The sequence below is a fragment of the Phaseolus vulgaris genome, chromosome 11, assembly GCF_051622355.1.
Source record: "Phaseolus vulgaris cultivar YP4 chromosome 11, ASM5162235v1, whole genome shotgun sequence".
Classification (NCBI taxonomy): domain Eukaryota; kingdom Viridiplantae; phylum Streptophyta; class Magnoliopsida; order Fabales; family Fabaceae; genus Phaseolus; species Phaseolus vulgaris.
The window spans coordinates 14,477,184-14,503,820 of NC_143508.1; the positions used below are offsets into that span (position 1 = coordinate 14,477,184).

At 37.3% G+C, this 26,637-nt stretch overlaps 1 protein-coding gene across 1 annotated transcript; it reads right to left on the reverse strand.

Moving 5' to 3' along the window:
* Positions 1-16,524: 16,524 nt before the first annotated feature.
* On the reverse strand, positions 16,525-17,725 carry LOC137830520 (cytosolic sulfotransferase 15). The gene is given in 3 exon segments (XM_068637929.2): positions 16,525-16,740; positions 16,743-17,303; positions 17,306-17,725. Coding segments are annotated over 3 exon segments (1,005 nt in total). The 5' UTR covers positions 17,712-17,725; the 3' UTR covers positions 16,525-16,702.
* Positions 17,726-26,637: the final 8,912 nt, after the last annotated feature.

The following is a 26,637-nucleotide window of genomic DNA, read 5'->3' on the forward strand; positions in this document are numbered from 1 at the left end:
TTATTTTTATTTTTCCAAGAAGAGTGGTAGTAGTTATCCTTAGAAGAATTTTTGAAAGCATTTTTCCTTGCAAGTTGATTTTCAATTTTGCTAGCAAGGTGCACCACATTTTCCAAAGAAGAATATTCTTGTAACTCTACCACGTCTTGAATGTCCCTTCGAAGGCCACTCACAAACCTAGCTATCTTAGCTTCCTCACTCTCATCCATATTAAGTCGAATTAAAAGCGTGTCTAGTTGTTTAAAGTAATCATCCACACTTAGCGTGCCTTGATGAAACCGTTGGAGTTTCAACATTAGGTCTTTCCTAAAGTGTGGGGGTACGAATCTAGCGCGTAAACATGCTTTCAAATCGTTCCAAGAGACCACGGGCGGCCTCTTGTGTAGGTCAATGTCCATGAGGTATTGATGCCACCATTGCATGGCATAGTCCAAAAATTCTAAAGAAGCTAACTTAACCCTATGCTCATCCCTAACCCCATTTACATCAAAAATTTGGTCAACCTTAGCCTCCCATCCTAAGTATACATTGGGATCACTATCACCACTAAAACTAGGAAGTTTTACATTTGGAGAACAAGGGCCAGCCACATGTTGGCGCCTCTCTTCATGGTGATGATGTCTTGGCCTTGGATTATCTTCATAATAACCATGGGAGTGCCTTGAAGAATGCCGACTAGGAGGAGGAGTTCTTCTCTCACGGTTTTGATGCATTTCTTCTCGGTTTAACTCCAAACTTTGGAGTCGTGCTTCCATCTTCCTTATCACCTCAAGATAGTGAGCATTGGATTGCTTGGCATTCTTTAAGTCTTCATAAAGGGCTGCCTTTTGTGGTGAGCACGGTTTGGAGGACTCTCCACTAGAGAAATGAGCCATGAGCAGAAAATACACAAAAACAGCAAACAAAAACAGTGAAAGAAACTTGTTAAACAATTAAAAACAGTGAGATATAGGTTGCTGGAAAATGCCCAAGAAAGCACTCAAACCACTCCAAGAAAATATTTTGTCCTCAACCAAGCCTTGCTTGTGAAATGGAGTAGCTTCAAGTGAAATATGTTACAGCAAACCAACTTACTTAAGAACAAGTCTCCACACAACTTTAAGAAGAACAAAAAGACAAGCAAGAAAAAGGTGTAAACAATAAAAGCTAAACCAAAAACAGAGAGTAATGTATGACAAACTAGAAAGAATATGAATGAAAGACAATCAAGAAAAATAAGGAACTCAATGAATAAAGAAGGCACACAAAAAGAGTCCTAAAGAAAAGTGCTAGAGTAGATTAAAGAAAACAGAAAACAGCTACTGGAATTTTTTTTTTTTTAAAAGCAAACTGTGCTATGTTTACAGATTTAACTGTACCGATTGAAAGCGAACTGGAATGTGAAAAATTAACCACAGAAACTTCAATGTCTTAACTCAAAAATGGCACTGGAATGAGGTAAAAACAGTAAGCCAATTGAGAGAAATAAATTTTTCAAAATTGCTGCCCAATTACCGTATTCTTTTCGGCAGTATTGTACACTTTTCGTATTTTATTTATCATTTTTTGTGTACTTGGAATTTTTGAGTGATTCTTTTTTCTATGCTTTTGTAACACTTTGAAGTATGTAAATCCAAATTTTCAGAAATTTCCTATGAGCCAATTAATTGCAGTAAATTGAAAACAGTAGCACGTTTGTAAGAAAACAGAGGAGCCTATTTAGGAATGAAAAACAGTATGATGAACTAGCAAAGACATAATGGAAATTGTGTAAAGGAACTTGTATAGAATGAAAATACAAGCATGAACTCAAATCTAAAAAGGAAAATGCACAAAGGATCAAGCAATAAACTCAAAAAACAGAAAGTAAACCAAAGCAAGAAACAATTAAAGCAATAAAAGTACTACTAGAAGTAATGACAATTATGGAATAACATGACTAAGACAAAACTTGACATGATTACAAAATTAAAAGACATATAACAAGATATAACCACAAGTGAAAGGAAGCTTAAGGTCAGCTCTAGGAAGGAGAATGCCATTCCAAAAGAGCAGCCATACTCATATGAACAATGAGTGCTAAAGTCCTTTTCACAAACACATGGTGTAACAAAAGAAAACAGCAAGAAAACTCAAAATAAATCCTAAAACAGAATGGTAAACAACTTGAATTAAAGAGCTCTTGAAAGTGAAGTGCAATACAACTCAAGAATTAAGCAAAAACAAGCCTAGACTCTAGATACCACATGATGTGAATGTAACTACAAGAACACATGATTCTTGACATTCTTAGGAACAACTTGAGCTGGATTTGAAAGGCACTTTACTTTAGAATTGGATCAATGTTCTAAATTCAAGAACTCACCAAAACTAAGCACCAACCAAGACTCATATGGAAGTCCATGTATTGTCAAATTGAATCAAAACAAAAGGAAAGAAGAACAAGAATTAAAACTGGACAGAATTTAAAAGCTAGCTACTGAACCAAAACAGAATTAAGAACACAATGCTGGAAACACAAAATTAAACGGTAGAAAAAGGAGTAAACTCTAGGAATCAAAACTACCGAATGGAAAATTGAAGAAAAGGGAAGAAGAACACTTATAGAAGAAGATGCTTGCTGGATTTTGAGAATTGGAAGAAGCCATTCACGCCACTTGGAACCTTGAACCAAGATAAGTGATGGAGTGCCACCACTTGAAGCTCACCATAGCTCACAAGATAAGGCAAAGAAGAGGAAGACTCAAAACTCACAAATTCTCTCCAAAATTGAGTATAGTCTCTCTACTATAAAATTCCAATCTGAATTGTGAAGGACCTAAGCCCTCCTTTTATAGGAGTAAGGGCTGGTCATTTACATAGCTTATTCCCTAAGCTACCCAAAAAACTCCTAAGATCACACCCCCCTTACTAAGCTCACTCCCCAAGCTTCTAGAATTTGCTAAGCTAAAGCCTAAAGATGCTTTTACAAAAGAGGTGTCTCATGTTTCCCTCTAAGCACCTTTCTAAACATTATTCTATATTATTTACAATTTAAAAGAAACTATAAAGAGAGATATTTAATATGAAGCCTATTATTTGAGAGTTTGTAGACTTCTTTATCTTTAGGCTTGATCTTCTCTTTGACTTCTTTTAATTTGTGAGAAGACTAGAAGGAAGAACTTCAAATGTGTAGGTGAAAATCCTCTTCCTTCATTAATAAAATCCTCTCCTAGTGGATATCCATCAGTTCACCCATCCGATCTTGGTATGTGTAAGCAGAGACCAATGCGTACGAATAATGGCAGAGCTCCACGAAGGAATATGTGGGAGTCACATCGGTGGATGATCCCTAGCATCAAAGGCCATTCGTGCGGGATACTATTGGCCAACCATGAGGGAAGACTGCACGAGGTACGCACAATAGTGCAAGTAGTGTCAGCAACATGCTGACTGGCACAAGGCGCCGTCAGAGGAGCTCAGGTCGATTTACAGCCCTTGGCCATTTCATACGTGGGGAATTCACATTCTGGGACCTTTTCCTCTTGCGACAAGGCAGATGAAGTACCTCGTGGTCGCCATAGAGTACTTCACGAAGTGGATCGAGGCTGAGCCAGTGGCACAGATCACGACTCACAAGATCACGCACTTCGTGTGGAAGAATATAGTGTGTTGTTTCGGGGTGTCGAAGTGCTTGTTGTCTGACAACGGCACACAGTTTGCAATTCAACAGTTGGGTAAGTTATGCTCAGAAGTTGGAATAAAGGAGGTGTTCGCACCAGTCGAGCACCCCCAGGCAAATGGGCAGGTCAAGTCTTCCAACAGAGTCCTGCTCAGAGGTCTGAAGAGAAGACTTAAGAAGGCCAAAGGAACCTGGGCAGAAGAGGTCCCTAGAATTGTGTGGGCCTACCACACCACTCCCCAGTCCACTACCAAAGAGACACCCTTCAGCTTGGTGTATGGGTCAAATGCGATGATTCCAGTGGAGATCCAGGAGAGCTCACCACGCTTCCAGAACTTCGTGGCTAAAGAGTCCAACGAAGAGAGAAAGGTGAATCTGGACCTGCTGGATGAGGTCAGGGAGGAGGCAATAACTAAAGCTGAAGCATTGAAGAGAAGGGTGGAGTAGAAATATAGCTCAAAGCTGAAGCCTCGCCAGTTCCAGGTCGCCGACCATGTGATGCAGAAGGCCCACTGATAGCTGTCGTTTTGCTGTCAAATTAATATGATTCTAGCGTAGACTTGTCTAACACTAGAGAGATGATAGTATAATTGTGGACAAATGTCCCCAAGTCGTCTCCCAACGAATCCAATAGTAAAATCAGTTGATCAGGGTTTAAAATCTATCTGCAAGCAATAAAAGTTAGCAATAACAATAAAGATGAAAAGGGGGTTTGAGATAGTTGTGCAAAAAATATAAAAGAGATTAAAATAGCAAATAAAAAGCGGTTGATCCCAAGTTCTTCCACCATTGAATTCTTCACAGGTTCTCTAAAGATTAATCTTTTCTCAATCCTCCAACAGAGTTAAACCAGATTGAACATGCGCCAATCTAATTCAACTGAAACTCACCAGTAAAACATGCGTCTACTAGTTTAATCAATACCCATTTTGTTCCATGCGTATACTCCATGGGAATGCTTACCTCCTCTCCCTTGAATCATGTGCCCAAGAAATTAATTAGAACAATGCGAACTAACTAAGAAACCAAAGTTTAAGATAAGGAAGACTCTCAATCATGCGTTCAAGTACAACCTCTCACAAAAACTAGTTTTCCAGGAGATTAGACAATAAAAACAACTGCTATAGAGAATTAAAAATCGAAACTTTTATTGAACAAAACCTCAGAACTCAATGGGGAATTACAAAAGAATCAACCAAAAAGGTTTAGCCTTCCATGCGGAGGCAAAACAAAAGAATTACTAAGAAGAAAATAAACTAAGAAAACCCTATGAACCTCTCTCTTCTCTCCTTGATGCTTGTGTCCTTTTATAGGCTTTTCTGCTCCAAGGATCTTGGGAAAATATTGCAGTTTAGATTTTGTAAACAGTTTCCACTTTCCATAATTCTTTTTATTTTGCAGCAGATTTGCTTCCAATTCTGTTTCTGGAATCTTGTAGCTTTTATTTTCTCTTTCTTCTCCTCAGAATATTTTTTCTGTTTTGGTTCAAGAAGCAACTTGGACTTTTGCATATTTGGCCCATTCACAAAGGTAGATGCTTCCTCCGGATAATTTACTCTAAAAACACAAAATTAACAATAATAATAGTTAAGACCCAAATAAACCCAATTATAAGAATATTAATTAAAATAATGGATTTATTTATTATTATAGTCCAATAATATATGATTAAGGCTATTGTGTGTGAATAAATATATGCTCATTAAATACCCCCACACTTATCCTTTTGCACTCTCGAGCAAAACATTCGAAGGTTTAAAAAAAAGTAAAAGCAGTGCAAATAACAAATAGCAATTTCTAAGAATGCATAATGACAAACATGATATAATTTCAAGAAATCAAGGAATCAAGAAAAATGTGAATGGAAATTCATATATTTTAATATACAAGCAGGTAATTGAAATTGAAGGTTGAATCAAAGTTGACAAAACTTCACTGGACACTCTCAAACTCTCAAGTGTTTAGGGTTTGTATTTACACTCAGCACCCATGCAGACAAACACTACCATATGCTTAGCAAGACTCTAATATTCACAACAATTGAAAAAACATGCAATCAAAGATCAAGAGGTCTTCATAAGGGATGTAATGAGGCTAAGGTAAAGGTAGGTAAAAAGGGGGAAAGTAGGCTTAAAACCATAGAAAAACAAAGGAGCAATGGAGGATAGGTCTAAAAACAAGTGTAAGTATTATGACAATTCAACTCTTCTTTTTATTTCAAGATATAATTTTTTTCATCTAGTAGACAGTCAATCCAATGTATCAGAGGATCCACTCTTATTTTCTTTATTTTGCTTTGCTTTTCTTTTTCTTGTTGTATTCCTTTTTTTTTTTCTATCCCTTTTTTTTTCTTTAAAACTGAAGAGGTAAACTATGAAAATGACATACACCCCCACACTTATTCAAAAACCTATTCCCAAATAATTTCAAAGCTCCTTCATCTTCTAAGGTAGGGACAAACATGGTTTTTCTGTTTTGAGGCTTGTAATGAGGGTTAAAAATAAGAAAAAGGTTATAGGCTCAAGGGGCTAACAAATGGATTATTATCATAAAGGTAGGCTAATATGGCTAGTGGGTTAATTTAAACAAAGAATGCCTCAATCATATCAATTCATGCACATAAATCACAGTTGTAAAATAAAGAATCAAGCTAAGTTCTAGAGTATAAGCAAACATGAGTGAAAACACACTAAAAAGTGTATTAAATGATATATCAATTAAGGCTCAAAACTCACTTGGGACATTCTATCAAAAGATTCAACCCAAAATTTCTCATAACCAACTTATTTATCAATTTTTAAGAAAATCCAAACAACAAAGATCAAGAAACCAAGATTTTCAAGAATTATAGAACATGTCAGCCATTAGACAATCCTAAAAAAACTCATTTATTTTAACAGAAGCAAAAAGAAATTCAAACAATTAAAAGAAAAACAAAAAACACAAAAATAAATCAATAAAAGATAAATCCTAAACTATGATTCTCCTCCCCCACACTTAAATCACACATTGTCCTCAATGTAAAATCAATAAATAAATGTGTATAATAAAAGTGAGAGAAGAAGTACTCCCTCATTCAGCTTGAGGGAAGTGGCAGTCGCAGCTGTTTCAACCATCCCCTCTACAGTATAAGCCAAGACTTTTCATCCACAGTGGTGTAGAAACACTATTAGCTGGAGCATCTAACCAAAGCATGCAGTACCTTGGTAAACTATGTAACAAAAATATTATGATGAAGAAGCCTTGAAATAGTGGATGGAACTGGGGTAGGTCTGGAGGGCGTGTGAAATGGTACAGTTTCTTCCATGAATGGATGATGGTACTTTCTAGAGTATAGATGGAAGACAAAAATGTATTCATCATAGACGATCTGATATGGTTAGCTATTTGGGGATCGTCTAAGGGTGGTGGTCTAAGGCTAGACAGTCTAGCTAGGGTAGACGGTCTAGCTAGGGTGGGAGATGGAATGAAATGTAAGTTAGGAGGTGGTGGTGGCTGGTAAAGGCTGCTTTCAGACATTCCAATTATGATAGAAGGTGTAGCCAGTGGAGATGATGGAATGAGTGATATGGGCTTAACCTTAAATAATGGAGGTTGTACTCTTTGAAGCTTTAAGGATGGAAGAATAATATCATCTTCTTCTCCACTAGCAGTGTCTACTTGAAGGACGGGTAACATCTGCTCTTCCTCTTCTTGTATTACCTCCAAAACTATGTTAAAGCCATCTGCTAGTGCACAATCTTGTTCAGTAGATTCAGCAAGTATAACAGCATCAACAACTTCTCCATCAAGACCTGCATCACAAGAGTTAGTGCGTTCTAAGAACTCATCTATCTCATCATCTGTACATTTAATTGGATTGGAGAAGTTAAAATCTCCTAGAAACTCAAGCACATTTTCATCCTTAGTGTTTATATGATGCACTAAATGATCTTCACATGTCACAACTTTTAATCCCTCATGATTTAGCAATGATTTCTCCTCCGTCAGTAGAGGTTGGACAGTAACATTCAATGGTGTAGCAATCTTAGGTTCAGCAAGCTCAGCTTCATGCAAATCATTCGGATTAACTTTAAAAACAGTTGATATGCCCCACTTCTTTTCGAGAGTGTCTATGGTAGAGGTAGGTGCTTCAAGGTTAGACATTCCATCAGTGCCTGGATCAAGAGTTATATCTGGATCATGAGGTGATTTCATCTCTTGAACATAATCTGCAATCTCTCCAATCATTTGATCAGTTTTCTCTCTTCTTGCTATAACATCAACCTCCTTTTGCATTAGAATTTTTTAGCCTCCCATTCTTGATCATATTTCATGTTCATCTCCTCCATCCGCCTCACCAACTCCTCTAAAGTTGGTTCTTCCTTTTGAATTGCAATTTTGTTAGCCGCCCATTCTTGATCATATTTCATGTTGATCTCCTTCATTTGCCTTGGTTCTTCCTTTTGAATTGGATATTTGTCAGCCGCCAATTCTTGAAATTTTGTGTTAATGTCCGTCATTTTCCTCATCAACTCCTCTAAAGTTGGTTGTTCAAGATTACGAGGAGTATTATCAGTTTGCACAAATGGTTGAAAAGATGGTTGCCTTTCATCATAATAGTTTTGCTAATAAGACTGTTGACAATATGGATTATAACGTTGAGACTGCTGAAAATGAGGTTCACATTGCTGCAGAGGCTGTTCATACTGTTGATAATATGAATTACAATGTTGAGGCAGTTGAAAGTAGGGTTCACATTGCTGCAAAGGCTGCTTATAAAACTGTGAAGATTGCTGCAAATATGGCTCATGAATATCATAATTGTAAATTTCTTTAGCTAATTTCTCTTCCATTTTGGATTTGAAAACCGGGATATGTAACAGACACCAATACCTATTAGACGCCTCAAGGCAAACTTTTTTTTTTAATTGAAAAGCAAACCAAGTAAACTCCCAGGAAAGAGAGGTGAGTCACAAGCGGACAAATTTAAAAGCCAAGTCTTTCCTAGCCAGAGTCTTCCCTGAATTGCTTTCAGTTTAAAAAAATAATCAAAGAGTAGCAACTGAAGTGTCTAACCTAAATGCAAGATCCTAAAAAAAAAAACCCTAATGCAAATGCTACACTTAATGCTTAAAAAAATAGTTAGAGAAAAACAAATTATGTTAAAATAAATAAAGAAATAAATAAAATATAGAAAATAAAAACAGTAAACAAAAACAAAAATAGAAAGAAATAAAGATTACAAAACAAAATAAAAGAAATAACTAAAAACATAAAAGATATAAAATAAAGGCAAAATAAGATAAAGATAAAAGATATAAAGGAATAAAATAAAAACAAATCAAAACAAAAAATAAAGATAAAAAGATATAAAGAAAGAAAATAAAACAAATCAAAACAAAAAATAAAGATAAAAGATATATAGAAAGAAAATAAAAACAAATCAAAATAAAATAAAGATAAGAGATATCCTAAATATTAGATTTTTTATTTTTATTTTTATTTTTTTTCATTTTTTTTATTGCTATACTAAATAAATAAAAACTAATAGGAAGAAAATAAAGGTTAAATATGAAGAAAATAAAATTAGGAAAATAAAAAAAATTATGCAGATAAAAAGAAAAACCTGATAACCAAAATCAAATTGAATTCCCCGACAACGGCGCCAAATTTGATAATTGTCGTTTTGCTGTCAAATTAATATGATTCTAGCGTAGACTTGTCTAACACTAGAGAGATGATAGTATAATTGTGGACAAATGTCCCCAAGTCGTCTCCCAACGAATCCAATAGTAAAATCAGTTGATCAGGGTTTAAAATCTATCTGCAAGCAATAAAAGTTAGCAATAACAATAAAGATGAAAAGGGGGTTTGAGATAGTTGTGCAAAAAATATAAAAGAGATTAAAATAGCAAATAAAAAGCGGTTGATCCCAAGTTCTTCCACCATTGAATTCTTCACAGGTTCTCTAAAGATTAATCTTTTCTCAATCCTCCAACAGAGTTAAACCAGATTGAACATGCGCCAATCTAATTCAACTGAAACTCACCAGTAAAACATGCGTCTACTAGTTTAATCAATACCCATTTTGTTCCATGCGTATACTCCATGGGAATGCTTACCTCCTCTCCCTTGAATCATTCGCCCAAGAAATTAATTAGAACAATGCGAATTAACTAAGAAACCAAAGTTTAAGATAAGGAAGACTCTCAATCATGCGTTCAAGTACAACCTCTCACAAAAACTAGTTTTCCAGGAGATTAGACAATAAAAACAACTGCTATAGAGAATTAAAAATCGAAACTTTTATTGAACAAAACCTCAGAACTCAATGGGGAATTACAAAAGAATCAACCAAAAAGGTTTAGCCTTCCATGCGGAGGCAAAACAAAAGAATTACTAAGAAGAAAATAAACTAAGAAAACCCTATGAACCTCTCTCTTCTCTCCTTGATGCTTGTGTCCTTTTATAGGCTTTTCTTCTCCAAGGATCTTGGGAAAATATTGCAGTTTAGATTTTGTAAACAGTTTCCACTTTCCATAATTCTTTTTATTTTGCAGAAGATTTGCTTCCAATTCTGTTTCTGGAATCTTGTAGCTTTTATTTTCTCTTTCTTCTCCTCAGAATATTTTTTCTGTTCTGGTTCAAGAAGCAACTTGGACTTTTGCATATTTGGCCCATTCACAAAGGTAGATGCTTCCTCCGGATAATTTACTCTAAAAACACAAAATTAACAATAATAATAGTTAAGACCCAAATAAACCCAATTATAAGAATATTAATTAAAACAATGGATTTATTTATTATTATAGTCCAATAATCTATGATTAAGGCTATTGTGTGTGAATAAATATATGCTTATCACCCACCCATATCAGCTAGAGAACAAGTTGTCCCCCAAGTAGACTGGTCCTTTCAGAGTGACAGAGGCCCTTGGGAATGGGGCGTACAGGCTTAAGACACTGGAGGAGGCGCGATTCCTCGTATATGGAATGCGACCAACCTCAAGTTTTATTTCAGTTGAACAATAGCATTGTAAATAGTTCTCAGGGGACGTTCTTTTTCCCTTATAAGGGTTTTTTAATGAGGTCACCCAATAAAATTCGGTTGAAGTATTCTCGAGTGTTTGTACAATGCAGTTATGAATCTGTTTACTTGTGTTAGAGGTCTTGAGAGGGAAAAGGTAAGTTCGTAGAGAATGCTCCCCCCAGACGAATGGGCAGGTCAAGTCTTCCAATAGAGTCCTGCTCAAAGGTCTGAAGAGAAGACTCAAGAAGGCCAAAGGAACCTGGGCAGAAGAGGTCCCTAAAATTGTGTGGGCCTACCACACCACTCCCCAGTCCACTACCAGAGAGACACCCTTCAGCTTGGTGTATGGGTCAGATGCGATAATTCCAGTGGAGATCGAGGAGAGCTCGCCACGCTTCCAGAACTTCGTGGCTAAAGAGTCCAACGAAGAGAGAAAGGTGAATCTGGACCTGCTGGATGAGGTCAGGGAGGAGGCAAGAACTAAAGCTGAAACATTGAAGAGAAGGGTGGAGTACAAATATAGCTCAAAGTTGAAGCCTCGCCAGTTCCAGGTCGCCGACCATGTGATGCAGAAGGCCCACCCATATCAGCTAGAGAACAAGTCTTCCAATAGAGTCCTGCTCAGAGGTCTCAGAAGCGGGAAAGGTACGTTCGCAGAGAACACCTCCCCCTCGAGTGAGAACGCCAAGGTCGAACAAAACAGTTCACCAGATAAATCCTCTTCCGCCTTTGAGTGGAGATGAGGTTAGTTTTAAGTTGTCCCTTAGGTTAGAAGTCTCGAGAGTGGGAAAGGTAGGTTCTCAGAGAACACTTCCCCCCTCGAGTGAGAACGCCAAGGCTGAACAACCCAGTTCACAGCTAAATCCTCCCCTGACTTTGAGCAAGGGTGAGGTCAGTTCAGGACCTTCCCCATGGGTTAGAAGCCTCAAGGGTGAGCGGTTTGGTTCGTAGAGAACGCCTCCCCTTCCCTTCGAGTAAGAACACCAGGGAAAAGAAGTAAGGTTCGCCAGTTAAATCCCCCCTTGACTTTGTACAGCAAGGATGAGGTCAGATAGAGGGTCTCACCTTCCCAGGCCTTATAAAGCAAGTTCGAAGAGTGACACTCAGAAGTTCCCTCACCTTTGTGTATGAGGGTGGTTCAGTTACAGGTTAGCATACACACCCTCGCTGCCAAAGGAAGGGCCTATAGTGGGGTCAGGGTGAGTAAGCACGCTACCTATGGTTCAAGTGGTTGCCAAAGGCGTTGTTAAAAGCGTCAGCGCGAGGTACAACAGTTAATAGTCGAAGACGAAGAACACGAGTTAAAGAAAGTCATGTGCAACGCTCAAACAGATAAAGATTGCGAAAGTTAAAGCAGTTAAAGATATGAGGCAGCTAAACGACACAAACAGTTGTAAGTAAATAAAGCATTCATAAACAAGAGAATAATTGTTTGTTTGGAGACCAGATACAAGCTAGGATGGTGGAGCCCTTGGCACAATCTGCCCATCCACGACGTGATTCGATGTCGCGAATGGCAAGGTGTCCGTCTCAGGATGCGCGCAGGCAACCTGAGCAAAGGCGTCCTCGAACCCCGCGTCGTACACGTCAACAACATCTTCAATGAGCTCAGCCTCAGCTTTCTTGAATTTCTCGGCCTGTTGGGTAAGCTCAGCCTCCACACGACCAAGTTGCACCTCTTGATTGGTGGCCCTCTCTTTAAGTTTGGCCATCTTGGCCTTAGTTGCCTCAACCTCTTTCTCCAGCTCCATCACCTTCGTGCGCAAAGGCAGGACCCTTGACTCAAGATCCGTGTACTCTTGACCTTTGTCGAAGAGTCGTTTCTTGGTCTCCTTCTCAAACTAGTGGAGACTGCTTATCTCCTGATCCAGAGCAGTTTCACGGTTAGTGAAGATCAGGACCAGTTGAGTCAACTCCTTTTTCTTCTTTTCCTCCGCCAGTACCAAGTCTTCCTTAACCTTCGCTAGTTCCTCCTTGGCCTTTGCCAGCTTTTCCTTGGCTTGGGCCTCCACCAAGGCCACTTGCTCTTTGACCCTCACCTCAGTCCTGCTTAGGAGGGCGTGAGATTGAGCAAGGAGTTCACCGAAGCTAAGGCCAAGCCTTTCCTTCGCAGTGTCCTCATCCAGGTCCATTGCTGCCCCTTGTTGGAATCCCTTGAGTGCGTGTTGGAGGACAGCGGGTAGCTCGAGTGAGGAGGGAGTTTGCTCAGGGACAGGGGCTCTTTCACCACCACCCTCGAGTGCCAGTATGCCGCAAGGAGAGGAGGCGCTTAGAGGATGCTTCCTGAATGAGGCGGAGCAACCATGGGTCGAGGATTGGGAAGGCGTCTCTGCAAGTTTCCTTCTCCTCTTGAAGACCACCCCTCCCCGGTGTCCTCATCAGACTCTATCGCCACCACGCTCTTGGTGAGAGAAGTTGGCGTGGGCGAAGCGTGGGCAAAAGCATGGGAGGCAGCGACAGTGGGAGCAACAGTTGGGCGAAGCAGGGACTGCGACCAGAAGGATCGCGGCAAGAGGGACCGCAGTAGTAGTCGGCGAGGGGTTAGAGCACCCAGCGTCGCCAGGGGCCCCTTGGCGACGAGCAAGGGCATCAGCTAGCCTTGCCCTCTTCTCCGCGTTAAGTACCATGCCTGCGCCAAAATCAAAGCACAAGAGATCAACACAAAATCAACCATCAGAATACAATAGTAAACACATAGACATGAGCAGAATGTACAAGCATAACAATATGGTAATAAGTATAACAAAGCAGGTCCAGTGAACATCGGTACCAATGTAACCCTTGAGGGTCTTAGAGTCGTACTCATGTTTGATCAGTTGGGCGGTAACACCGCCCCCAGGCTCGAGAGAACCTGGCACACTTCGCGATCGGGAGGGGCCAGCTCCTCGAGAGTCTTGGGCTTCTTCACCTTTAGCTCCCTCGCCCAATATAGAGGGAAACCGTCCAGCAGGGTAGGGTCGTGCACAGAGCAACACACCCTAAGGAACTTCCCTTTGAAGCCTTTGTAAGACTGTTGGAAGAGCGTGAGGAGAATCCCTGCCACGCCGCTGAAGCTCAGCCAAAGGTTCTTCCCGGGACTCTGGGCTTCAAAGAAATGGAGGAAGACGTCCACTGAGGGAGGGTGCCCAAAGTGGTTGCACAGAATTGAGAAGGCCCAATTGTTAGGATGCAGCTGGGCGGAGGCGATGTTGATTTCTGTGAGCAACACCCTCTCGAAGCGGGTGAATGGGAGGGGCAGTTTAATCCGTTTGAAGACGGTTTGATAAAGGAAGAAGAAGGGCTCCCCCTCGTTGGACTGGTCGTCGGCGGGTTCGCCCTTAGTACAGGGTCGAACTGAGACATAAGCATCGCTTTCGTGCCCGAAGACGCGCCCTAAACAGTCGGGTTCCCCGTCCCTGTGTTTCCTCACATCCTCACTAGAGGTGAGAGTAGAGGTCTCGACGAGAAGCTCTGTAGAGGCCTAGGGATACAAGGCTCTGTAATCTACTTGGGGTGGAGGGTTGGATGTTGTTTTCGTTCCAGCCATCTCGAAGAAAGCTAAAAAGTAAGAAAAAGAAAGAAGAAAACAAGGGTTTAGAAGGAGGTGATGGCGTAACTCAACAAAACCAGAAAAACCCCACTCTCGAAGAAAACCCAGAAAAACAGAGGAACGGGGAAAAAGTAGAGAAAGCTTAAAATGCAAGAATTTAAACAGGCCCAGGCAGTTATCAAAGTGCGAAATCAAAGAACGAGGACGATCAATCCGTAAAAATCATACCTTTGTTAGTGAGAGTGGAAGGTTCTGGTTTTTCGCGAAGAGGAATGTGAGCGCTTGAAGAAGAAGAAGATTGAGAGATTGCAAGTGTTTCTGAGAATAATGGAACAGTGAGGGGAAGCGCGCGTTTTCGAAAAACTTAACGTAAACTAAGAAGCGCAAACGACGTTAAGTCCTGGTTGTTGGATCAAGACACATGTGCACATATCAACATGCATAGAGAAATGTCACTTCAGTGCACTGTTCACGTCTTGTCACACAGAGCCACGTAGGTCGCCAGGGGCGAGGACTTAGTCTCTTCGTTGAACAAGTTAACAGCTCGAGACTAGGGGGCTTATGTACCGACCAGTCCTCGGGCGTAGGTGATTGCTAGTGACGTGGGGCCACATAAGCTGGGTCCCACGAGCAGCAGGGGGTCGAGGAGAGGCCAAGCCTCAAAAGTAATCTTGGGCGTTATGTAATTGATTGATATGACAACGTCCATAATCGCCTGTGAAAATGGTTTTGGGTGAGCCCTTAGCTGGACAATCGGGCCTCGCTCCCCTGTGGAGCGTCTGTCAAGTTGTTGTAGACTCCTACGCAATTCCTTATTGGTCTTGTGTAACTCATCATTGCTTGCTCGGGATATGTCTATTTCCGCCATCAACTAGTCTTGTTTGAGTAGATGCTTAGTTCGAGCTTCCGCTGTGAGTCTCTCCTATTCATTCTTGGATGTTGTCATTGCCTCCTTAAGAGCACTCACAATTTCCATAAGCTGTTATAGTGGGGTTGTAATTCCCTTCAGATCCCAATGGACATTGTCTTGTATTCCTCATCATGTCTAGGAACTCGAGCACAACTGCAGGTGGGATCTGGTTTTATCAGGCCCCACGGTGGGCGCCAAATGTTCTTGCCGATTGACTTGCTCGTCGGTTGACTCTTATGACAAGATCTAACTTCGTCAGTCTCTTCACGAATCCATCATATCTCTTGTTGCTCTTAAACGTAGCTCCGTTGAAATAGAGGGGGGCCCTACCTGTTGATTGCACTCTGACGATCAAGTCAGTTATAAGAGTTTAAGAAGTAGTAAGTTTCAGTCTTAGAAACAGCATACCTTAACCTAGGGTCTCAAGCCCCTTTTATAGCTTACCTCTTGTAACAACTTTCTATCACGAAAATATAATCTCAACTGAAAGCACACTCAACAAAAAATATTTTGTTCAGGGGCACACTCTCACGGTGAACATAATCTATAAAATAATAAGAGAATAACCACCAGGGCATTAACTCATGTACCAACATCAAGGGTCCATTCTGCTTACGTAGGCACCCTACTTAGTGCTACGCTATCTTTCATTACCTCTGCGTGCCCTAAAACACATAGGCTTAGGTTTGAAAAGAAAACACTACTTCAACTAGACCCTATGCGCACTAAGTGCACCCCTACAATTACCCCTCGCTAGTCACCTAGGCCTTACGTATAAAGAATTACCTTAATTATACAAAAATGGACTTATACATACAACTAGGGCCCAATTACATGGCCCGTTATTCTGGCCCAAGGGCCGAGCTGACCTGTTTGTGCCATGTACCAAGGTCCGACCACTGAGTTCTAAGCGCTCTGGTCCAGTACATTTTCCTTGAAAAGTTCCTTCGAGAAGAATGAAAAGACTAGATGACGTTGTAAAAGATATCCCTTACTAAGGCAAATTATCATCAACCTGTCACTGCTAAGTTATCATTCACATTCTATAGCTACAGGTTCCAATGGCTTCAACTGAAGGGCCACAAGCATATGAGGAAGAGAAGCATCTTTTGTCCCTTCCAAAAGAAAGGACGATATTCGTGTGTCTCATGTCGGTTTGACTTATGTAATTTGCGTCATTTTTATTGACCGACACAAATTAATTTTGCTTCCATGCTTTTTTGGTTGGTTTCTTGGCGACGCATTACTGACGTTTATTCATCAATTTTCTTTGATTTACATTCGTCTTTTGCCGACGAAAAATGATGTTTCTGTGGTAGTTATTTCACCCTTCTGAAAGAAGTGCTTCTTCTCTGCCACATTGCCTAATATACAACAGTGAACAATTTTTAATACAGAACTCTAGAGTCATGGTTAAAAGAATTGTAAGAGACAAGAAGTTCGAAGCTAGATGATTTTTTTTATTGGCTGGAAGCTATATAAACATAGTTCTTTATTTATCAAAAGCATAAAAATAGTACATCTTTATTTATCAAAAGCAAAGATCACAATATCATTTGTTCTACACAATACAACATGTTGGCTCTTATGGACTCACATATTGCATTGGAATCTAGGAATGCACTTTAAATGATAGACCTGATCCACCTATTTTTCTTCAATGATTTTGGATAACTTTTCTATCATAGAAGGAGAAAAGTAATTTATCCAATCTCCTATTTCACCCTTCCGAAAGAAATCTTTGTTCTCTACAACACTAAATACACATCCTGATTTGTTAACTTCCAAATCCTTCATCGTCTCAAATCTACATAGTTTGATTATGTTTTCAATCACTGTGTCACTCTCTCCTCCTTGAGTGATGGGAGAGTCCAAGAACTCTGCAATTCTTTTCACATGAAATATTGTATCCTCTTTAAGATCTTCATACTTTAAGAACAAAACTTTGTTTGGTCTAGTTATGTTCTCCTTCCAGTAACCTAACATATGACTCCACCATGGACCAAACAACATTATCCCATTGCAATACTTTTCAAATGCTTCCTCGAATGATAAAGGTAAAGACTGTGACTTCATTTTAGTAAAGAATTCCCAAGCTGAAACAAAAATGTCAAATGGATTTCTACATATATAAATGATCTTGCAATTGGATTTTGTGATGGATTCAGGCAATAAAGGGAATGGTAAGTGAGTAGAAAGAAGTCTAGGCTCACCATGTTGGAGAGGGAAATAATTTGGTCATGCAAATTATGAGAATACATAAATTCAGGGAAGGGCACAAGTTGATGAGGATTGGAAGAGAGTAATGGATGGTGGTCGAAAGAGGAAAAACGTTGATGGTTTACAATGCCAAAAGTGAGGGCTTTCAACCACGTAATACCTGATTTTGGAAAGCTGGCAACAAAAACATCATCTTCATTTGCATGAAAATGTTTTTGAAACTTGTTCACGCCTTGAACATGAACTGTTGGGCACCAAAAGTCTTGAAATAGATATATATGGGGAGCTGCACCCAAACCCGTCTCCTTGGGAAGGGAGAGGGTTAGGTCATTTTCTTCGTTTGCTTGTTTGTGACTTGCCAAAGCCATTGGAGTACCTTGAATATGAATGGATGAAAACATAGCTTAGCAAGAGATAGCTTTTATAGAACTTATTAAATTGATTTCTAGATTTCCAGCTTTTTACTTGTATTAATTTATAGATTTTCCAGTTTTTTCGGAGTTACTTTTTATTCTTCCATCCTCGGTATATTCATAATCACAACCAAATATTTATTAAATAATTTTTTCAAAAGAAATATCAAATTAAAAGAAATAAAATATTATAAAAATTGTGAATATATATTAATTTTAAAATGCGAATAATAATATAAAATATTATGTATAAATATTTTAATTTTAAAAGAACGTAAAATAAAGTAATAATTTAAATGTCTTTTATAGAAAATACTTTTTTAAAAAACTTTTGAAATTATCTAACTTTAACTTTTTATTGCGAGTATTGACATTTTATCGTGATTAGTGGACTTTCACTTTTGTGTTCATACAACATAATCAGCAATACAACAAAATGCTAACCCTACAAAAAAAAACTGACCACGTGCAATGTTTATCATAAAAACTGAAACAGCCAAAAACTAAACTGTTTTGAAAATGCAAATTAAATATGGTCCAAAAATTAGTTAAAGAAAGGGGTGGCAGACATATAATTGATAGGTGGGGTAAATGATAAATAATGAACAACACCTGCTGCTACTGTAGGGACACCAAGTTAAGGCTCACACACTTTTTTTTTGTTTTTACTGATAAAAATTAATAAATTAAATAAAATATTTATAAGATGTTAACCTTAGAGATATATATGTTTCTTTCAAATAACAAAATACATCTTCTTCCACTAACATATATTTTTATGAAATCATTTACCACAAAAAAAATCCTCACTATTAACATTATAAAATAAAAACTAATTTTAAATATCAAAATAATTAGTTATTATATAATTAAATTAAAGATCATTATATAAATTAAAAAAATATATTAATATCTAAAATAGTTTTTATTATTAATAAAATTTTATAAAATTATTTAATTATTAATATTTTAGTTACTTACCTTTTTATATTTTAAATTAGTTTTTATTATTAATAAAACTTTATAAATTACTTAATTACTAATATTTTAGTTACTTACTTTTTTATATTTTAAATTAATTTCTATTAATTTTTTTAAAGATTAATTTAAAATTTAAAATATTAGTCGCTAAAAGTTAATTTAGATACAAATTTATAAATTATTTTATTAATTTTTATTAATGATAAAAATCACTTTAGATATAAAAAATAATTAGTTTCTAAATTAATATCTAATTTAATTAATATAACTAAGTAATTTTGATTTTTAAATTTGATTATTATTTCATGATTTTTTATTATATAATAATATAAAAAAATATTACATGATATGTATCAGAAAACAGTTTAGAGACTAACATTGTCATCAAATCATTTATCAGAATCCTCACTATTAATGATATAATAAAGTAAAATATTACTTTAAAATACTATTTATATTAGAAAAGAATTGGAAAAATAGTTAAATTTTAGAGATAGATTATTACAATAAATATTATTATTAATATAAGAATTATAACCTTTTTCATACAATTGAAAGAGAAAATAAAGCCTATAACTCTGTCCATTGTCAAACCAATTTCATTTTAAAGAAAATAAGTCATAATCCCCATGTTAACACGTTTAGCCAACGAATAAGATAGATTTTTTGTGCTTTCTCTTCATCAAACCAATTCATAGCTCCCAGAAAATAAACGTGTATTATTATAATTGCGTACAAATATATTAATAAGACTACTAACAAAGAAAAAATTATCAAAATTCTACACGTAGCATTGGTAAAAAAATGTTAGATATGAAGTCAAGACCAATTGGGTTAGGCTAACTAGATACCATGTTTAGTGAGTGGGCTTAGTCATTGTACACAGTTGAAACGCAGGTGAACATTGTTTCGTGGCTTCAAGTGGGAGATTGTTGGGTATGAAGTCAGGACCAATTGGGTTGGGCTGACTAGACACATGTTTAGTGAGTGGGCTTAATCATTGTGTCCCTTTTATAATATCTATTTAAAGAGATCATTGTACTTGTAATTGGTGTGCAACAGGATATAATGAAAACCTAATAGTTGCCGTGTGGATGTAGGTTGCAGTTGGCGATCGAACCACGTTAAATCTTGTGTTGTTTATTTTCTGCAGTTGATTCGTGATTATGTGTGTTGCTTCCGCGTGCGTTTTTCCCATCAAGTGGCATCAGAGCTTGGTTCGTTTACACATTAGAGATCCGATCAGTAGAAATTAATCAACGAGACGTGAAAATTGCAGCTGTAGTAGCATCCCATAGTTAGGGTTTCACAAGGGTTGTAGTAGTGTCCCAAAGTTAGGGTTTCACATAGCCGACAATAGCGTCCCAAAGCTAGGGTTTTGCAGGGGCTGCAGCGGCGTCCCAAAATTAGGGTTTCACGGCGGCCCAGGATTCGTGACAGCCAGACCTACGACTCGCGGCAGGCGCGTGCAGTAGGCGGTGCAACGTGCAGCGATGTGGGTCGCGACGTTGTGCAGGTGGCTTGCTCGGAGTAGGGTCGTGTCTAGGCAGTGCGACAGAGTGCGCCAGTAAGGCGGCAGATCGTGTTTCACGATGAACAAGTGCAGGTGCTTGAGGTGAGCGAGACAGCACAAAGGTGCAGTGCGATGACAGTGATGGACGACGCAAGGTGGCGCGTGCATTTTTCTGCTGGTGCAGCAGTGACGGTGCAGTGCTAGGCGCGGGGTATGGCTGTTTTTCGCTGCGGCACGAAGTTAAGACAGTTCAGTTACTGAGCACATTAATAAAATGAATTCGATCTTAGCCTGACTTATGTTAGTGGGCATAAGTTTGATGATGAAGGTCAAGCTTTACTACTGCTATTGTCTTTGCCTGACAATTGGTCTGGAACGGTTACAACAGTTACCAGTTCAGCGGGATCCGATGGATTCACTTTTGAGAAGATTCGAGATCTCATTCTTGGCGAGGATGTCCGAAGAAGGAGTTGTGGGGAATTATGTAGTGAATCACTATATGTCTTCATAGGTAAGAAAAATATCAGAGATAGTGGGAGCAAGAACAAAAGGAGTCAGTCAAAGACTCAGGATTGCTCAAGTGTAACATGTTGGAACTACAAGAAGGTGGGGCATTTCAGGAATCAATGCCCAAATGATAAATAAGTCAACATTGCAAAAGACTTCGCGGACGAGGATCTTTTATTCTGTTGCGCGGATAACAGTGTGCATACCTAGGTCATGGATTCTGAAGCATTGCAGAATCTAGTTATTGGAGACTTTGGAAAGGTAAGACTAGCAGACAACAGAACTCTTGATGTTACGGGCATGGGTGACAGTCTTGAAGACACTAGTTGGTTTCTGGACTTTGAAGGATGTCAGAGTTGTTCCAAGCTTAACGAAAATTGTGATTTCTGTTAGGCAGTTGGACGAACAGGGACATGAAGTGAAGTTCGGAAATCAGCAGTGGAAGGTTGTCAAGGGAAATCTTGTCATGGCCTGCGGAAGAAAGAAAGGTTCGTTGTATATGGTCGGATTACCGCGTCTGAGTGAGTGAGCATCCTAGTTTAGAAGATAAACAAAGTCTGGTTCACAGAATCTCGTGGGCAGAAGAGGGTTGTCTTTACAAGAGAGAAACCCAGAGCCATAGGTTAGATTCAGGATGAACAAGCATGGAAAGGTTCAGGTAGACCAGTTAGAGGTACTTATGACAGTGGGAGCACGGGTTGTGCTTCAGCTGAGGTTCCTAGACCACAGTGGGTTAGGAGAACCAGTATTCCAGCAGTTGAAACTTCTCCAGAAAATTTCTTGTTGAATATGGAGAGTGTTTGTTCTCAGGTTGTTCCAGGATCTGGCAGTTCCTGTAAGTGGGAGCCGGTAGGAACAGAGAACGGGTCACTGACTAACGTATTGAAACTCATGGGAGTTTTAACGAAGTCTTCAAAGTGATTAAGAAGGTTGGTGGCAACTAGAGTTGGAACATTGAGTTCCGTCGACAGATTACAGAAGTATATGTACACAGTTGAAGCGCGGGTGAACATTGTTTCGTGACTTCAAGTGGGAGATTGTTGGGTATGAAGTCAAGACCAATTGGGTTGGGCTGACTAGACACCATGTTTAGTGAGTGGGCTTAATCATTGTACACAGTTGAAGCACAGGTGAACATTGTTATGTGGCTTCAAGTGGGAGATTGTTGGGTATGAAGCCAGGACCAATTGGGTTGGGCTAACTAGACACATGTTTAGTGAGTGGGCTTAATCATTGTGTCCCTTTTATAATCTTTATTTAAAGAGATCATTGTACTTGTAATTGGTGTGCAACAGGATATAATGAAAACCTAATAGTTGCTCGTGTGGATGTAAGTTGCAGTTAGCAACCGAACCACGTTAAATCTTGTGTTGTTTATTTTCTACAATTGATTCATGATTATGTATGTTGCTTCCGCGTGCGTTTTTCCCATAAAAAATTATATTACCAATAACTATTATAATTTTATATAAAATTATATAGTAATAATAAGAATAAATCAATATTTTTTACCAACTAAAATAATGAAATATATCATATTTATAATCTTAAAATTCAAACCCTAATGCTACACTGAGATACCTAATTTTAATATTGTTATGCATCTAAGAAGTTTTTTAGAAGCTGGTTTTAAGGAAGTTTAATCCTTCTCATGTATGAAAATATAATATAATATGAAAAAACTGTCCAATAGAAGATATCACATTCGATCTAACATGAGAAAATATAATATGAAATCTTTTTCCTTATTTACTACAAGAAAATTATTAAATAAAAATTAATTTTAGAGATAAAAAATAATTAGTTGCTATAGTGACTAAATTAGAGACCATTTTAGAAATTCAAAAAATTTGTTAGCAAAAACCTTGGTAACTAATTAGATACCAATTTAGAAACTATTTATCAATACGGTACCGATATTTTGACACCCCTATTTGCGTTTCTCTAGAATACAATCATCTGGCATGGCGATTTTAATATTAAACAAATAGTGTGTGGGTCCCAGTTGCTGAGGTGGAAAAATTGAGAAAAAAAATGCATTTGAACGGTGCGTTTCTGGAATGAAAAGCGTTTGAAATGTGTGTTTGAAAGGTAGGATTCGGAAGGAAGAACATTTCGTTTGAGGGTTGTGGATTGCGAAGGGAGATCGTTTGCATTTGAGTGTTGTTGGTTGCGAACGAAGACGTGCGATTTTGTGTGCGTCATCCAGCGAAAGCAGCAGCGGGATTTGGAGGGATTAGGGTTTTCGATTGTGGCGGTTTTTGAAGGGAGAAGGAAGCATAGAAGGTGTATTGTTATCTTGAGGTGTTTAGGGTTTTCGTTTAAGAGTGTGATTTCGATTGAGGTATGTATTTTGCTTCATTTGGTACGGGGTTATTTGTTTTATTGTTTTGCTATTGCTTTGCTTTCCGTTTTTTAGCGTTGAGTGTAGTGTAATTTCGTTTGTTTGTTTGGTGTGTGGTTTTTGAGTTTTGAAGTTTGAATGCATTTGGATTTCATTGTTTTGTGCTCTGCGAATTTGGGACTGGTTTTGAAGTTTTTGTTTGTCCAGAAGGTTAGGGACTGAGTTATTGGTGATAGAATTCAATGTGAATGTTAATGTTCTAAATTAGTAACAATGACATGGGGAAGTGGTGACCCCTTCCTTTTTATGTGGTGACCTATGAAGCAGTTTTTGCACTGTCATGTTGTCTTACCATTATTATGTTTGTATGTCCTATTTTGGTCTTTTATTTTTTATTTTTTTGGTGAGATAGAGATGTTACTATGTTAGATGTAGGTCATAGGATTGTACGACACATGAATATTGAATTGGATTTAATTTGAACTTGAAACCATTATTGTTGCATTATGTATGTTTCTGCAGAGTATAAAATGGCATGGAGTTGTGATAACGACCATCATTGCAGAAATCATCACATAATAGTTTTTTTAAGAAAAATAGTTTCCCACTTTGGATCAATTAAGTGCATGTTTGTATGTAGTTACATTTAAGGTAACTGAATATTCTTCGAAAACACAATATTGTTACTTTTGACAAAAGTTATTTTTCTTGAAAAAACTATGTTAATCTTAATTAAAATGCAAATAAGCCATAACGGATGACATTTCTTATTCTAGGTATATAAAAAAATGATGGAAATTAAAGTGGAGCAATTACGAAAATGGAGAATCGAAAGTTGAATATGAAGTAAATAGGTGAAGTTGTCCCAAGGTTTCTTTTAATAGAAGGGGGAGGGGGTGGGTGGGGGTCATTTTTCCATTGATAATATGCACCCACCAAAATTATATTTTTGTACACACCGTGTGTGTTGCAATGGTGGTGGATGGAAGCAAAGTTTGGTCATATTTGGTTGGTTTGGTGATGGTTTTTATTCCACGGTTTCATCTGTTTCCAGCTTGTAGAATGAATCATTAATTTGCGGTTGAAATATTATATTAACTAATAAAGGAAAATCCAAATTTATTGTTGGTAGTTCATCAATCATCATTGTAGTTATTATTTTGTCCTACCAAATTTTGTTCAAAGTCAAATCCTCATCCTCAAACTTCACATCTAAATTCAAAAAGGTCTACTACTAATTGATTAAATATAGTGATGTGTTCATTCATAGTAGTACCTTGTTGGTAGTCAAATCGGAACAACATTTTCTTCATTAGGAGCTTGTTCTGACCATTCTTTTTTAGAAACCTGTTTTGACCTTTCTCTTCCTCAATAGCAATATCAAGACCCTGCTGAAAAAGAGAGTCCAAGACCTCTCCTTGCCACATGCCGAAATGGCCAATGCCATCAAATATTTCCACCGCCAATTTCAAACTGGACACCGGGAACCTCAACCATGATGACGAGGAGCCCGACACCCTGGATGGAATATTTTAGACATCTTGATCTTTATTTGTCATTACAGACTCAAAATATAGTATTCAATATTACAAACAAAAATTCAGACAACCCAAGGTCGAACCTTCGGCTTTGATACCACTTGTTGGGAAAATCGGGTACTTTCCCCACTAAAACAACACAACTAGTAAATTGAACTAGTTCATAACAAATGAACCAGATAGAACACTATCAGAGCTACCTGATAAATAATATTGAATACTATACTACAACAGAAAAGAAAGTAGCATAATACCAATAAATAGAGCGGAATAATAAAAGAAATAAAGAAGAAAAAAACACACCTGAAACTTGTTAACGGAGTTAAGTCAGTTTAGCCTAATCTCCGAGCACATCTGAAACAACCCAAATTTATTAAGGTGGGAGAAGATATTACAAATTGAGATATATTACAATGAAGGAGGAGAGGTTAGTTTATAACTCTCAAACCTTCTCCCCAAACAATGAACTCACCAATGTAAGATTTGGGATTAAGCCTAAAAAGTCAACAAGATCTCGATAATAAATCATTGAAGTATTGTTCATACCAATCTCCTTGTCGTCTGTATTTGGTTGAGTATCATTTTCAAATACATGTTTTGCAAACAACTGCTAGCAATAGTCTTCTTGTAATTCTTTCTGGTGGTGTTCTTCTTAGTGCATGGAAAAAGCAACTTTGTTACTGCGTGAGGTGACAAAAATCCTACTTCCATGAGCCCCAGAATCAAGAGCTTTCTGCATTTGGTCCCATCAAGACCTTGTGGAGAAGCCAACCTGTGAAATGCAACTTGAAGGAAAGCAGAGAGAAGAGCAGCACCAACCAACACTGCAGCCATGGTAGGAATTCGGAAAGGGAGTAGAGTAGATGAATGAAAATTGCAGCTAGTGGCAATGGCTCAGTGCAGGGTTAATATTCTGACTCAATTCATCTTCTTTAATGCTGCTGAATCAACATAATCATCTTTTTCTTTGATTCCCAATCAATCAATAATAATGGTCAATTTTGGTGGAAACTAGTCAATAAATAAACCCAAATGATATAACATTGCGTTTATATCTGAAAACACCATATTATATATGACAAAGAGATTGATTTTGTAGTAATATAAGTCGTTATCTTTTGGCTCTAAATTATGAGTGTCATGAAAGTGTACAAAAGATAATGTATTAGAAAATATGTAGTGTTAAGTTTAGTTTGATTATTTACCACATAAATGTATTTTAATAAACTGTTTTTAACGACCTTTTGTTATCCTTCTTTTTGTATATAAAAATTATAACCCATTAGAGGTGGCTCTATGTACAAAACTTTTGTTATCCTTTTTTTGTTTTGTATATAAAATACGTGTGGAGTATAAAATATAGAATTGATTATTAAAATAGTAGAGAAAGATAAATGTGATTAAAAAGTGTATCTTTGAGGATTAACGCTCAACTTTCAATAAAAAAACATATTTTTTAAATAAAAACTTCCACATATGATATGATTCCATTTATACCTATTTGAATATTTTTTACTTTTTATCAAATGCAACAACAATTTTACAATTTTACTCCGTAAATGAAGCTATTCAAATAAACCTAAATTAATGTGATTTTTACATTGGATGTTACTTGAAACGTTTTAGAATCGTTTTAGAATGAAATTTTCTTTTTAAACTTTGAAATTGTTAAGAAGTATTGATCTATTAAAATATTCTTATCACATATTTTTCTCATATTTTTAATGATTTTTTAACTTTATATCTATTTTTTTACTTTTATATTGTGATATCGTAAAAAAAAATAAACAAATATGTTTATCTTAATTAATATTAGATAAATTACTTGAATGAATTTTGCATCTAAAAAAATTCATTTTAATTTAAATATTTTATTACTTTATTTATCTTAATTAGTATTTTAATTAATACAGTTTTTTAGTGATTATAGTAATATTTAACTTTTTAAATTAAATATATAGACAATCATATATATACTCATTTTGTTTTAACGTGATTAAGGTATGATTAAGAAAAATAAAGAATTGCTAT